The 13,916-nt window shown below is 51.9% G+C and overlaps 1 protein-coding gene across 1 annotated transcript in view; it reads right to left on the bottom strand.

Annotated features, from left to right (window-relative positions):
* LOC131215797 (RNA-binding protein Musashi homolog Rbp6-like) overlaps positions 1-12,938 on the bottom strand; it is a 216,965-nt gene extending 204,027 nt beyond the window's left edge. The window contains exon 1 of the mRNA XM_058210194.1: positions 12,680-12,938. Within this exon, the coding sequence (XP_058066177.1) occupies positions 12,680-12,750 (71 nt within the window). The 5' untranslated portion in view covers positions 12,751-12,938. The remainder of the gene's footprint in view (positions 1-12,679) is intronic.
* Between the last annotated feature and the right edge of the window lie 978 nt (positions 12,939-13,916).

Raw genomic sequence — 13,916 nt, 5'->3', positions numbered from 1 at the left:
GCTTGAAAAGTTTTATAAAAACTCACAGCCAACAGAAGCAATAATAAAACGTTAGTTTCCAGACTTCAAATGTGGTCATAAAGAAGCCAACAATGCAGAACGCAGTGGCGAAATCCAAATGAGGCGGTAGAGCATCAGAAAACAAAAAAACTCCCCAGGATCGTTTTGAATGATCGAAAAATGAAGCAGCGTGCGTTAGCTGACATGGTAAAATTAGTTGAATTGAATTAAACCTCGACTTATTCCCGTTTCCACCGTATTCCCCAGTTTAAACAACCTGCTTACCGGTAAAAAAATTCGCTCGAAGAAAGAGATTATCGCTAAAACTGAGGCCTATTTTGAAGCAAACGACAAACCGTTCTACAAAAGAGGTATTGAAATGATAGAGTTGAACACGAAATTTTTTAGCCCATGTGTTATGGTCAGCCAATCTCTTGAAAAGGTGTCAACTTCCTCGAAAGGGCAATCTGTTAAAGTAGAAACACCTCTCTAATTTTGCCAGCGAAAGCGGTCGCGTGAATAGCGCACTCTATGAATGAACATCAACCGGCATCCCAGACCAGCCCACGGAAAGGACCCACGCCATGCCGGGCAGCAAAATAGCATCATTAAAGCCGTGCCCCCGTGGCAGAAGGCGTGATAATATTCATTGAAATTCATGAAGCACACGGAATGCGCGTGGGACAGATGGCCAGCCAGAAATGGAGTCGGGGCGGCGAAAGCTCCAGCTCAATGATGATGTATCGGCGGTGGTACCTACGAACCGTCGGGGTCCTGCTTTGGATGGCACGCGCCGCGTGACGAACAGTCAAGACACCGCCGACGACCGTGAGCACGTAAAATGCTACGCCACGACCCTACGATAAATACCCCGAGAAGGTTAAGATTAAGATTTCCGTTCCGTCTCCCGATATTTGAAGAGCTTTTAAAGCTCGCCTTCGGAGAACGGTGCCATCGCCTGCGAAGTGTCAAGGATCCCCGACCAAGAGGTTCCATTCACTTAGGAAAATTCATCCCATTCCGCACACGGTGAACGCACGCGAAAGTTGTAGTAAAATTGAAATGTGAAAGCGAAAATTAATTACACGACGTGATATGCATCGCCACCGGTGTGTCAGCATTACCTTCATTATCGCCGTAACCATTATCGTTATCCTTCCGGGTGGTTCGGTGGGCAGCTGCCACCCACCCATAGGGAGCCTTCCAAGCGCAAGCAAGGGTCGCATCACGACCTGCGCCAACCGTGAAGGCTGGGCTTCCGGATACTTAAGGCACGGTGAGATGCTGTGTAATTACGTTGTTTTCGATGCCGCGCGGAGTGCAGAGAAATTGAAATTTCTGAGCCTCCAAGCGGACTGGGCGGGCCGGCCGTTCACTGGCTTGCGCTAATTTCCTTCTAATTTATGCTCTACGCCGGGACGTCCGATAGACGAGCGCTTGGGAGTTTTATTCCCAGCGCAACCGACAGGTGCCGTGGTGGGCGTGCAGAACCCGTGTGACCCCGTGGTGTGGATGTGGAATGCGGAAATAAATCAGACGAAGTTCTTGCTCTTGCGTTGGCTGCGATTGGATGGATGTAAATAGAAGGACCTTCCGGAGGCTCGCAGAGAGAAGTTCTAATTCGATGAGCAAACATCGCACGCCAAGGCAACGAAGTGACGCTAGGGCAATCCTTTTCGGGGGGCCACGGACCCCGGAGGCGGCCGAAACCAAATACACGTTCATCAACATCATAATTTGAACTACCAACACCTCGAGCCGACCCTCGCTCACTCTTCAGCGCCACCGCCATTTTCCGTCCATTTGTCAAACGAAATGGGGGCACCGAAGTTTGGGGCACACGAGGAGTTCGACCGAAGGCTGACACACCCCATCGGCCACAATTGTGGGCACAATGAAGTAGAAAAATTCCACATTTTGTAACCGGATTAAATTCACCACCCTGCCTCAACACACCCGGTCCCGAGGACCGCACATCGAAAACCGCCGAATGACGGGTGTTGGGCAAATTTTCATAATTTTACTGTTATTTGCATAAAAACTTACTCCTGAACGGCGGCACGGTTTGCGTGAAGTATTCACTTCACATTCAACTCCCCGGGACCAGAGCCAGAGTCCGGCCGAAGGAATGTAGGACCATGGCTGGGGACGTGCGGTTCGAGGAACACCTCACCAGTAGGCAAAACGGAGAAAAACAAAACTGAAACCGTTCGACCTACTGTCTCAAGCACTTCGCCGGCCCTCCAGAGAGTGGAGTGCTCAGCCAAACGACGGAGTAACGGAGTTCCAGAAGTGGCAAGGGCCGCGTCTTAATCCAACCCCAACCCCGAGCTAATGAAATTGTTTCATTAACCCAGGAACTGGGCAAAAGATTTGAATTTATTGCTAATAATATTAAACTGAAGGCCGTCTCGTTCGCTCGCCCGACGGCGGTCCCTGAAATTAATGGCACTTTCGAGTGGAGTGAAACTTAATGAAGTAATCGACTGACGGTGGTGGTGCCGCCTTCCAAGACCCTCCACTGTCAGCCTTCCCTTGGGCCGGGGCCTTGCCCACTTGGTCAAAGGACTGCCCGAATGCCGGCTTCAAGCGAATCGACTTTTTGTGAGCGTAACGAAAACAACCCGCACGAACCACCGGCCATCGAAGTACTGGTTCGCGATTGCCTAATGCACGAACCCACGAAGCGCGATGATCCTGAGGAGGTCCTAAGGCCCACCCGGGGTGGAGATTAATCTACTTTGCGATGGTTAATTAAGCGCACCCTTTTTTTAATTCTCACAGACCGATCGAACGCTGCGCCAAAAGGGTCGCGAAATTTCGCGTTACCCGTGAACTCATTCCCTAAAATGGATCACGATACCGCTACGAACGAGCTGAGCACTCCGATCGTTGGCCAACGATCAACGATCGTTCGATTCCGCGATTGGCTAACGGACCAAGCCGCGAAGATGGTCCGCTTCTTCCGCGTTCTTTTTCCCTCAGCGGACACCGGACCTAGTCGGACCAATCGTCTGGTTTTGGCAGGTCGCCGATTATAGGGTTCTTTCTTCTCTCATCTCCTTTCGGGGCTTTGCCAACACATCGCTCGCGCCTCCCATTTTTGGGCGAAGCTTCCGAACGCCCGGTCTTGAACGGTCTCTTGAAAGCGTTCAAGGTCCTCCAAGAAGTTCCCCATCGTCAGCCCTCAAGAAGCCTGTAACTTCTCGGCTTTAAAATGGAGCCGGCCAGGTCAGCGTTCCTGAAGCCGACGGTTTCCGGTTCCGGGGTTCGCCATCAAAAACCCGAAAAACGGGACGACCCACCAGCAAGGGGCAGAAATTGACCAATAAATCTCGACCAAATGGGTTCCGCTTCAAACCGTACCCACCCACAACATGCAGATGACACGTGGCCGGATGGCAGAAAATATGGCGGAACCCACTAATTGCCGGGACCAAGCTGCCCAAGACCGCCCAGCTCGCCCAGAAGAACTGCGGCAAAGTGTAATAAAACGTGGCTTCGGCAATGGTCGACGCACGATCTGTCATTACCGGGTCTCCGGGCCGTCGGCTTGGTATGAAGGATTTTACAGTCGCCGGAAAAGTCGCCCGAGCTCGGGGGATGTCAGTAATTGCAGCACAACCAGCATTACCGTGCCTCGCCGGTTTGACGGTGATTTTGCCGGGTTTCCGGAGTCGACTTCCAGTTCTGTAGAATCCTTCAAATCGTACCCAGCTGAGTGAACTTGATTCGAAGATGGGCCGAGGTTTGGCAGTCGGTGACATACGGTATTAACGGGATTGACCGAGCCCAATCCAAGCCCCATCCGGAGTTCCCCCATCCCGCACACTTCGCGGCGAGAGCCCCGCAGTAAAGCATAAAAGCCATTCTCAGACTGCCGGGGCCCGCAGAGACATGGCCGAAGCCCAAAAGCCCAATCCCCATAGGCCGCCGGCCGGCACACACAGTAATAGTCTCTGCGCCGCCTTGATACCGTTATTGTTGTGTAACAACTCCCACCACCACCCACCCCGGGGGGACCATCCTTCGCCGCCGCTGCTCGTTTAGTACCCCGGGCCGCCGTAACCGCCATAACCATTAGGGCACACAGAGTAACAATAACGGCCCGGTTTCGACGGCCGCTTTCCAATCCCGGACTTGAACCGGAAACGGAAGGAAGTCCTTTTTTCATCTTTTTGTTCTTCGCTCCTTCTCTCTTTCTCTCACTCATCGAGTGCTCTGCACCGCACCAAGCGGCCCAACAAGGCTCTTCGGCCGGAAGCCGGCACCAGCGAACTGCTGTTGAATCGATTCCGAAGACGACCCACTCGAAGACGGCGCACTACTGGCCAGGCTACGGGGAGTCTAAAAAGGGAATAAATAAAACATACACCGAGTGCAACGGCACGGCCCAACCGACCCCCACGAATCTGCCCTCCTTACGAGGTGGTGAAGTTGCGGAACCTTTGGGTGGCCGTCCAGCCCGGTACGGAGCGCACCCGGCACGGGTAAAATACGACTCCGGCTCACCGAAAAGGACATCGGTAGGAATGGAAGACCCACAGCCGCAGGCGCAAGGCGAAGGCTCCCTCCCTTCGGGCCGTGTGACCCAAATAAACCTTCCTCGAAGCCTCGCCGGCCAAAAGTGGAATTGAAAGCCCGGCAGTGGGAGAGAACACACGAAAAAACCCGCCGCCACCAAAAGTCCTTCGGGTCAAACCACCCCCGAAGGCTGGACCGACCGGATCGAACACGCAAACCGCCACCGTCGTCGTCTCCGAGGTCATCCCAGGTGGCGCATCCCGGCGGAGTGCAAAATCACCTCCAAATCCCACAACGATGCGACCGCCATCTTGTTGCCGGGATTGCGCCGCCGGGGTGACTGCGACGCTGAGCCTCTGAGCAACATTTGTCGGGGGTCACACTCCGGATCGAGAGGGTCGCACTCCGACCCGGCAGCAGGCTTTGCTTCAAGAGACCAACGCGGCTGGCGTAGCCGCGCGTGTCCTTCGGCTGTGTCACCGTCAGCTGTGACCACCACCACCACCCGGAGGCCGGCAGCGTGGAGTGAGCTCCGAGACCGAGAACCTCTTCGGCGACCCCCATTTGTTGTGTATTTACATTCGATGGGAAAAATCGAAACCCCCTTCAATCGGCTCCCGCCTCTCGAACCGAAAGAAGCAGAATCCGGGGGATCGGAGAAGGAGATGCTACCGATACGCTTGGCTAGAGCACCGACGCACCACCACCACAGACACCAGCCAGCATGTTTATCACCGCAACGGCCTAACGAAGCCGCCGTCTTTTCCGGGGGCCTCGAGTTCCCGTGGCCAACTCCCAAACCCGAACCCGACAGCGGAAACTCCCATCGGGACCGAACAAACGGCCAACGGAACGGAATGTTTCGACAGCTTCGCGATGGGATTTGCGATCTGTACGCCTTGCCATGTGTATGTGTGTGTGAGAGAGAGAGAGAGAGAGAGGAATGAAATAAAAGTTTATTGCCACCGGCACCACCGCCATCGTCGTGCCGATTCCGATGTACTATCGATGTTTAAATTTAGGTCCATGCAAAATCGAAATGAAGGTAATTTGGCAACCATTACCGGGGCGGCCGGGCCCAGCGACACGGCGCAAGCTGCATGGCCTCGTTTGCTCCGCACGCTTCTGGCACGCTGGGCGCTGGGGTTTTACTCCGGTAATTTGGCTAAACTCTGGAACCAGCAGCAGCAGCCGCAGCAGCATCCCTAGCTGGTCCCGTTTGAGCAGTTTGTCCCATAGCGGCATGCTGCCAATGCCGGGGACATCCTTCGTAATCGAATCGGTGTACCAGCCGAAACGGTGGCATAGATTATGCAAGAAATACTGGCAGGAGTTATTTGTTTGATTTTGTGCATTGTAATTTGTTTGTTTCTTTTCGCTACTCGCTTTGTCGTATGTTGGCAATATATTGGCAAAATGAGGGAATTGGAGCTCTAAAGTCATTGTTGTGGATTCGAAGATGTAGGACAAGTGTTAAACAATTTATTTGAATCAGTTCGTATGGTTTTGTAACGTCTGTAACGCTTGTAACGTTTAGTTCTTCGTACTTGAGGGAATCGTTCAGGCTTAATGTGGTTCTCAAATTGAAAGACAATTGGCTATTTTGAACATGCGATAATTATCAAAGAATATTGTGCAAGCAATACACGAAAGTCAATCTTTTATCTTCTGTGAGCAAACTGTGATGATGAGGGCCAAGTTTAAAGGCTGCCTGTCCATCGGAAATGCAACTATTCGATTCGAGTTGTGCCCTCCAGCAAGTTTGATGACTTGTGTAGCAAAGGGGTTGCCACTAATATTCTACCTCTGATTGATTTTCCTGTGCGAAATCGTTCCACGTGTTATCTAAGATTTAAGATGCACCATTAAAAAATACGCCACCATTGCGAACTTCGTTTTGTTCGCATTTTGGGTTAAAGACGCAACCAGAAAAGTAGAATGGAATCCTGCAACCATTTGACCTGTGTTTTCGTTTTGTGTCAATGAGAATAAAATGACAAAATACGAATAGGAGTTTAAGTAAATAAATGCCGTGTTAGCTCATAAACTAGGTGTGAAAAAAAGTATTGAAAAATTGCTTACAAATTTACTACTTTGTGCGAGATAAAAGAAGATTTGGCGAATACTTTAAATTTGCAATGGAAATTCCAATTTTTTTCACTTTTGATAAAAGCCAAATTCAACAAAAAGCATTTGAGTTCAAATTAGCATAGTACAATAAATTATTCTTGGTTAACATTCACGAACAGTGAAATGCCGAAGGCCTTTAAGTAGTTAAATTTGATTACAATGAAAAGGACCATTATTTGTGGGCCGCTCAGCATGGAACTTCCAGACGATAAAATCCCCTCCAGCGTGGCGGGATGTGAAGCTTCTGTTTCAAAAGCATCCCATCGGCCGCCCATTAATGCGACACCCGTTTATGATGGTCGGATTCTTTGTTCCTGATTTATCTCTGCCGCAGACACACAGTGCGCTCTCGGTCTGTCGCTCGTCACCGGGCGACCAGCATAAAACCGAAACCGGCGATCATTCTCTCGGCTCGATCATCAGGCCCGCCGGACGCTCGCCCGCATGCTGTGAGCTGTTTAATTCGTTCACATATCCCATCACAGTTTGATGCTTTTATTCGGCCCCACCGGGCCCCATCCATCGGTATCACTTTCATCGCGCTCAGCATTATCGCCACGCCGTGATCTGCATGCTGGCACACGACGAAGCAGCAGCAGCAGCAGGGACGCTACTGTCAATTTCAAAACATGAACCTCACGCAATTTAACAAATGCGTGACAAAGCAATTAGCACTCGTGTGTCGGTGGCCACAGAGTGTGTGCTGCACTTCGTGTGGCCGGGGTTCTCGATGGTCCGGGTCCGTGCTAATGAAACGTCTTCACGCGTGGAACCGAAGCCGGACGGGAACGAGCCCGTCTCCTCGTGGCGACCAAGTGCAGTCCGCCTTGAAATTCGGTACCGCAATTGTCGGGTCGGAGTCGGAGTCGAATAAGCGCCAAGAGTTTCTTGGCGCTCGCTACCCCGAGCAACAGCACTCAAAATGTTGCGCCACGGCACGTTATCATTTCAACTCGGCTGAGAAGAAGAAGTTTCTGGAAGCCCGTACTGTTGAAACATTTTCCCCGTAAAGTTCCCTGCCCGTTGTTGGTGAAGGGAAAGGGAATCTAATTTGCACCGTTCGCGCATAGTCTGTGGCCGCAGTTTTCCGCAGACGCAACTTCAAATTATTACACCAACAACTCAACTCGAACCCGCTAGGTGCCGATTTTAACGAGTTTCCAATTCCCGTAGCTTGAAAATAGGAACCCCGTCGGCGTGGTTAAACGCAGCTTAAACATGGTCCGACCGACGGCGGGCATCTTAAAATAGCTCACCACGGGCAAGTCAGGCGAAAACCGATCACCGATCACCACGACCCGTTTCGGTCGATCACGTATGTCGCAGCCGACGACTTTGAAACAGTGGCACCGTGCATCGCGAAACACATCCGGCGACAGGCGACTTTGTGGGCCACATCTGAGGAACCGTGTGGCACGGAAGCTGGCGACTGATTCGAAGTGTGGCCCAACAATCACGAACCCCAACACAGCAGCTCTTACAATTTTGTCAACAGCACAGCACGGGTGATTCATCGCCGGTGGCACCGATTTATGCTAATGCTACCCGACGGAATGTTGTCCGATCGGCAAACTAAACCCCGCCGCAAATCAACTGTTTGATGGACAAACATAATCAACATCTCGCGGCCTAAGACGCCGCCCGCCGGCCGGTGCCGGGCGTCGTTGCCGTTCGTTGATTAGGCGTGAATCCTGCACGCCTCCGGGCTCCGAGCCCGGCTCCCCGCCCGGGAAAGTAATTATTGCGATTGTAATCAGCCGCAGCGGCACAGCATCAACATAGTGGGGCCGAGCCTCGGGCCACCCGACACCCCAGCTCGGTGCCGATAATAATTGAAAACCCACCAAACCAACAAACAGCCTTCGCCGGCGACAACTTTGACAACGGTGGGGGGGGGTTCTTGGGGCATAACGGTGGAGTGCCATTTTCTACAAATTGTCGCCACGACTTCGCGGCGATCGGTGACGCGATTTATCGGTCACATTTGACTGATAAGTCGTGCGAAGGCTGTCGGTCGTTGGAAGCGCCGACCTTCGCCGGGCACGATCCGATGGCGCATCAATCGAGGGCTGGGAACGAAGCATGGCTCGATGCTGTGCTGTTCGACTCGGGAGAGTGAAATACCACTATGGGCAAATAATATCGGGAACTCGCATATAACTCAAAACATGTTTCTTTATCACAACTCAAAACATGTTTCATGAAATCAGAGCATTCAGCACATTCTTCGTTTCGGCTCCTGTCCGAACTATTGGCCGCAAAAGGTGTCCTCGGATAAGTCTCTTGAGTGTAGTCAGAAGTCACATGGTACTAAGTCAGGCAAATGGCTCTCTTTCGTACGTATAACATTTTCCCGACATTTCTTTACTTTAATATGTCCCTGAATCAGTGTCGTAATGTTTTTGCTTTCATGTCTTCTTAGTAAATGTTTCGTTCATGTTACTGTTACTGTCATGTATGAACCAGTTTCTGCGTTGCAATTCGTCAGTTGTAATTAGTTTTCGTTATAAGTGCTTATTTAAGCTGTTTATTGTCAATTAGGCTAAGCTGCCCGTGTTTTGTATTAATAAATCGCTAAATGATAAATAAATTAAATTAAATACCATGGTGGCGATGTGTGTTGAGTTTGTGATGAAATGATCGCGAAAATGTGATGCAATAACCAAGAATTGTCTCTCCAAAAATCTATACTTTTTTTAAGTACAGCAAAAATATTCGTGGTTGACAGTTTGGCCGACTTCGAAGGAATTCATGATTTCCACACTGTTTGCCGGTTGGTTTCAGTCGCAGTAGTATGTTTGCTGTAGCGAATCGTCACGCTCGCAATAGAAATGGGGCCTATTTCGGCGCAGAACCCAATGGGACAGGTCCCGCACGCTGCAGGTGTGAAACGCTATCTTCAAGACGCACCACCGAGGCAGCTGTGCAATCGGCTGCCTAATTGATGATAGATGCTAATTCCGTGGACTCACCCATTTGGCCGGCGCCCTTTCCGGAGTTGCTGCGCTGCACCACCGACAACAAGCACCTGTGAGCGCATCAATCTGCCGGCCGCAGACACCGGGGTCCCTGCGCTGGACTGGACAGGACCCTGCTATCCCCGCGTTAATGGGTTATTAATAACCGGCAGCCGTCGGAACGTAAATTTATGCACCACCAAACTGCAATGCGCGCTTGCGAGTGTGTGCGAGTGTGTGCGAGTGTATGTTGGAAAGGTTGATGCACCAGCGATGCACCGCGATGCTGTCGAATCGAATCGCTGATCGGCGATTGCATTTCGGTGCCAAATCGATTCCGATTTGCGGGGCTAGCGATTGAATTGTGGCTGGCCGGTCGAGCTGCGGCAAACCTAATGCCGCTGCAGCACCAGTGCGTCCCAAGCCATCATCGTCATCATCATCCTTACCGCCATCGTCAAATCGGCCGGTTACATGAGGTGTGAATTAAAAGCGAATTTCCCGCGGACGCGTATACCCAAGGCAGCGTAAGATGCAACCAACCGTGCTGCTGTTTGCCAACCTGCGGGATGGCGGAAGTGTTGTGGAGATGTGACGATAAACGGCCACCAACCCCCCTACCTTCCCCCACCACCACCCCCTTCGAACGCCACCACAAATGGCGAGCCTCGCGTCGCTGCTTCAACATTTATGAAAATGCAAAACGCGCTCGGCAAGGGGTGGCATTTTGTCGGAAAATTTAACTCATTTTTCCACACCACACACACCCGGGTCGGTCGCGACGGTGCCGGTGCAAATGCCAAATACCGTTGGTCCACCGTAAACACGTCACACCGGTGCCAGCCCCCCCCAGCGTCGGTCGTTTTCACTGTCACAGTAATAACGATAATCGTCGGATAATGATTACAGCCGGGGTTCGGGCTGTGGAAAAGCGTGTTCCACCCACCAGGGGAAGGGTAACGCGGTGTTATGCGGCGGACCAGTAGCGCAATCTGTTTGACTTTTCCAGCCCGGTCCGGTTTATTGTCGGCAAATGGAAAACTATCGTTCGGCGAAATTAATTGGATCCTCCCGGACTGACCGCCCAATTTGCAGTCCGAGGTGTCATTAGGCGTCTAATATTTGCGAAATTCGATTTCCTGGACCCCAATTAAACCGGGCGCTGATCGGATCGGATCGCTTCGATTACACAATCTAATCGATTTTACATTTTTTGGCGACCTTCGGACTTAGAAACCCAATGTAGTGCAATCCTGCATTTCCACGATCGTGTCATGAGCTGATCGCGGAGGATGCACGTGCTCAGCTCGCATCACTCACACGCAAGGGTCGTCTCACGCGCGTACTGAGCGCCTTGCGCTTGCGCACTTTTCGTCCCGTTTTTCCCGAAGTTTTTAGCCGAATTTTCCACGCTCGATGATCGCCGACAGCGGCAGCATGTATCTCGCGATCTCTCTCTCTCTCTCTCTCTCTCTCTCTCTCTCGTGTGGGAAGAAGAGGACGCCAGCAACAACGATCGCCGTTCTCGCGCGTCGCTGTCGTCATCTTCGCAAAGCCGAAGCACGTTTTCCGACGGTCGTTACGTAAAACATGAAAACATGACGCGGAAAAGCCGCACGTAAAGGTCACGAGCTGCGTTGATGCGCGTGTGGTGACGCGCGTTTGCGGCTCACACAAATGCAACGAACCATGCGGACCATCAATCAAGGATCGATTCGAGGAATTTCCAGGAACTTCCTTAAGGGGGCCCCAAAGGGGGGCGATTGTTCGCCAACTTCCTACCACCGATAGCCTTTGCTGATTTACCACCACACCCGGCATCCCCCTTCGCGACCAGCACCTCAGTTGCGCAGTTCGAATCCGTCGGGGTTCGGTTTTCGAAGGTATCCCTAAAAATAGCGACTACTGCCTTTCTAATGAGCTGTCCGCCGGCTTTCTAATCGCTTTTGCCGGCATATAGCCACCACTCGCGTAGTCTCGCGAGCTTCTTATAAGTCAATCGCCACAGCCACACAGACACACGGCGACCGAGGGCGACGTGGCGTAACGCGCTCCGCTTTCCATCGGGAGTTTTCTTAAAAATATCTAATTAGAGCACATTTACCGGACTCCGAGACCGAGCGAACGGGAGCGAGGGTTCGCCATTTTGGCGAGGACCGTTTTGGCTTGTGCCGCCGAGTCGCCTGCGCCCGCGAAATCGCGAAATCAAACCGATGACGAACATCCCGTCCTCGGGTCGGTCCGGGCCGGACGAATGACGTCCACCGTGGCGGATGACGACAGCCTGCGGCGGGGACTTTTATGGAAGATCGCTCGAGTGCACCTCCAACGGTCGAGTACTGCTCGCGAAGCGTTTTAATTCCGTGCACTGAAGCAGTTCCAGAATTCTTTGCTGCTCCTGCTTATTTGACAAAAAAATGCTGATTCCATCCAGAATGAGTTCCTGAAGATCTCGTCAATTCCTACCAACATCGCACACATTGGTCAGCGGCTGACGGCGTGAGCTACATTTCTATCAGACCATCACCAAACACACTATATGGAGCAGGTTTGAAGACTGCGCGTGTTGATAGTTCCAATTAACATCAGCTCGCTAAATGGCTCGGAGGTTGTCAGAGATCTCACACTGGTAGCCCGGGGAACACTCCCGAAACAAAAATTAATTTTAATGTTCCGCACAGTTAAGGTCAACGTAGTTTTCAACATAAACTCAATAAAGGAATGAACAGGCCTAGATCTAACCGTTGATAAGGGACCAGAGCAAAGCAAACTGTTTCCGTGTGGCATGTTGCAGCCCAAAACTTGTGCTGCCCACTTTCCGGACCTTCGCCAGGCCAGGCATTCTTTTAAACTGAACCCAGCTCCGAAGCCCGCTGTTTGTGGACCAGAAGCATGAACTATTTGTGATCAATTCATTCAATTAATTCATCCATCGCCTGGAGCGCCAATCAAAAGCTGAAGAGCCCGTCCCGATTCCCGCACACAGCTTTGAAGTGGATCGGAGTGGAACTTTTGCAGGCCAGCAGTAAGCAGCAGCAGTAGTAGTTGAAGGAACTTCGTCCACTTACCCTGGGTCATTTGGCACCTCCGCCTGGTTGTTGCCCGGGTGCGAGCCGAGATCTTGGTTCTGGTGCTCCATCTGCGCTGCGCGGATACTCTCTTTGACTACGGAACGGTGGTTTACGGGTTTCCAGCAGCGCACACTTACAAAAATCACACGTACACACCAACACACAGGCACACGCAACGAACGGAAGCTGGTGCCTTGGAGGAAGAGCAAACACGCTCTCGGGGGGGGGCCACGAGATGTAAATTACGGAGCGCGCTAACGAATGGCTTTTCTAATACTTCTTCTGGAGCCTTCGTTGAGAGCCACTCGGATGCGAAGGTGTGACGGTTTTCTGATGGTCGATGGCGGCAGAATTGGCTGCTCTACCTCTACGAAACGGGTTGCTCGCTAGCGACACACCACGGCCGATCTACGGCTGACTGCGGGGCAAACGAAAAACGATCCCACACATGTACTCTCTCTCTCTCTCTCTCTTTTCCAGGACCAAAGCTCCAAATCTGGGCCCGTTACCACTGGAGCAGCAAATTTGTATCACTCAACCACAATCACTTGATCGCAAACCAACGCAGAAACACCTCCGAAGGCGCGCTTTGGAACTTTGGAACGGAGACACAGCACGACACTCTCCGGATGACCCTGAAATATGCACACGACCACAAACACAGGCACGCGCGGATCCCAACAAAAAACCACAGCACAATCAACCGGATCGTAGAAAGAGACAAAAGAAAGGATAACCGTGAACGGGGTGGAAAACTTTCGGAAAACCGGCACCACTCCACCACTGTGAACAATTGCCTCAGCACAGCAACACACTCATTTCAGGACGAGCTTCTATTGCTCTTTTCGCCTATTACTTCTGCCACTCTCGCTCGCACAGCGACTGGAGTTTCCGTGGCGAGTCGCCAGCGATGGTTGCTTGGGTTTCGATCGGCGCAACAGCGTTGTGTCGCCATGGTTACCACCGGCACCGAAGGACTTTCCACAGCACCGCCTTCTTGGTCGACTCTTCCTGGTCCACGGCCCAGCCAGTTTAATGGGAAAATAAAAACTTATCTCGCCCGGCACTAGTTTGCAAATCATTTTCGAGTTATCATCCGCGGTTCCCCGCCGTGGCAAGGGTTGAATCGCTCCTAATTAAACCGGCTTCGGGTCGGTGCGCTTCGGGCCGTACTTTCTGTCTTCGCCTTCGCCAGCGACTCGTCTCCTTCCGTGGCGCATCGCATTTTCTTGCG

This window comes from Anopheles bellator, chromosome 1, assembly GCF_943735745.2.
Source record: "Anopheles bellator chromosome 1, idAnoBellAS_SP24_06.2, whole genome shotgun sequence".
NCBI lineage: Eukaryota > Metazoa > Arthropoda > Insecta > Diptera > Culicidae > Anopheles > Anopheles bellator.
This window is presented reverse-complemented; position numbering and strand designations above follow the sequence as displayed.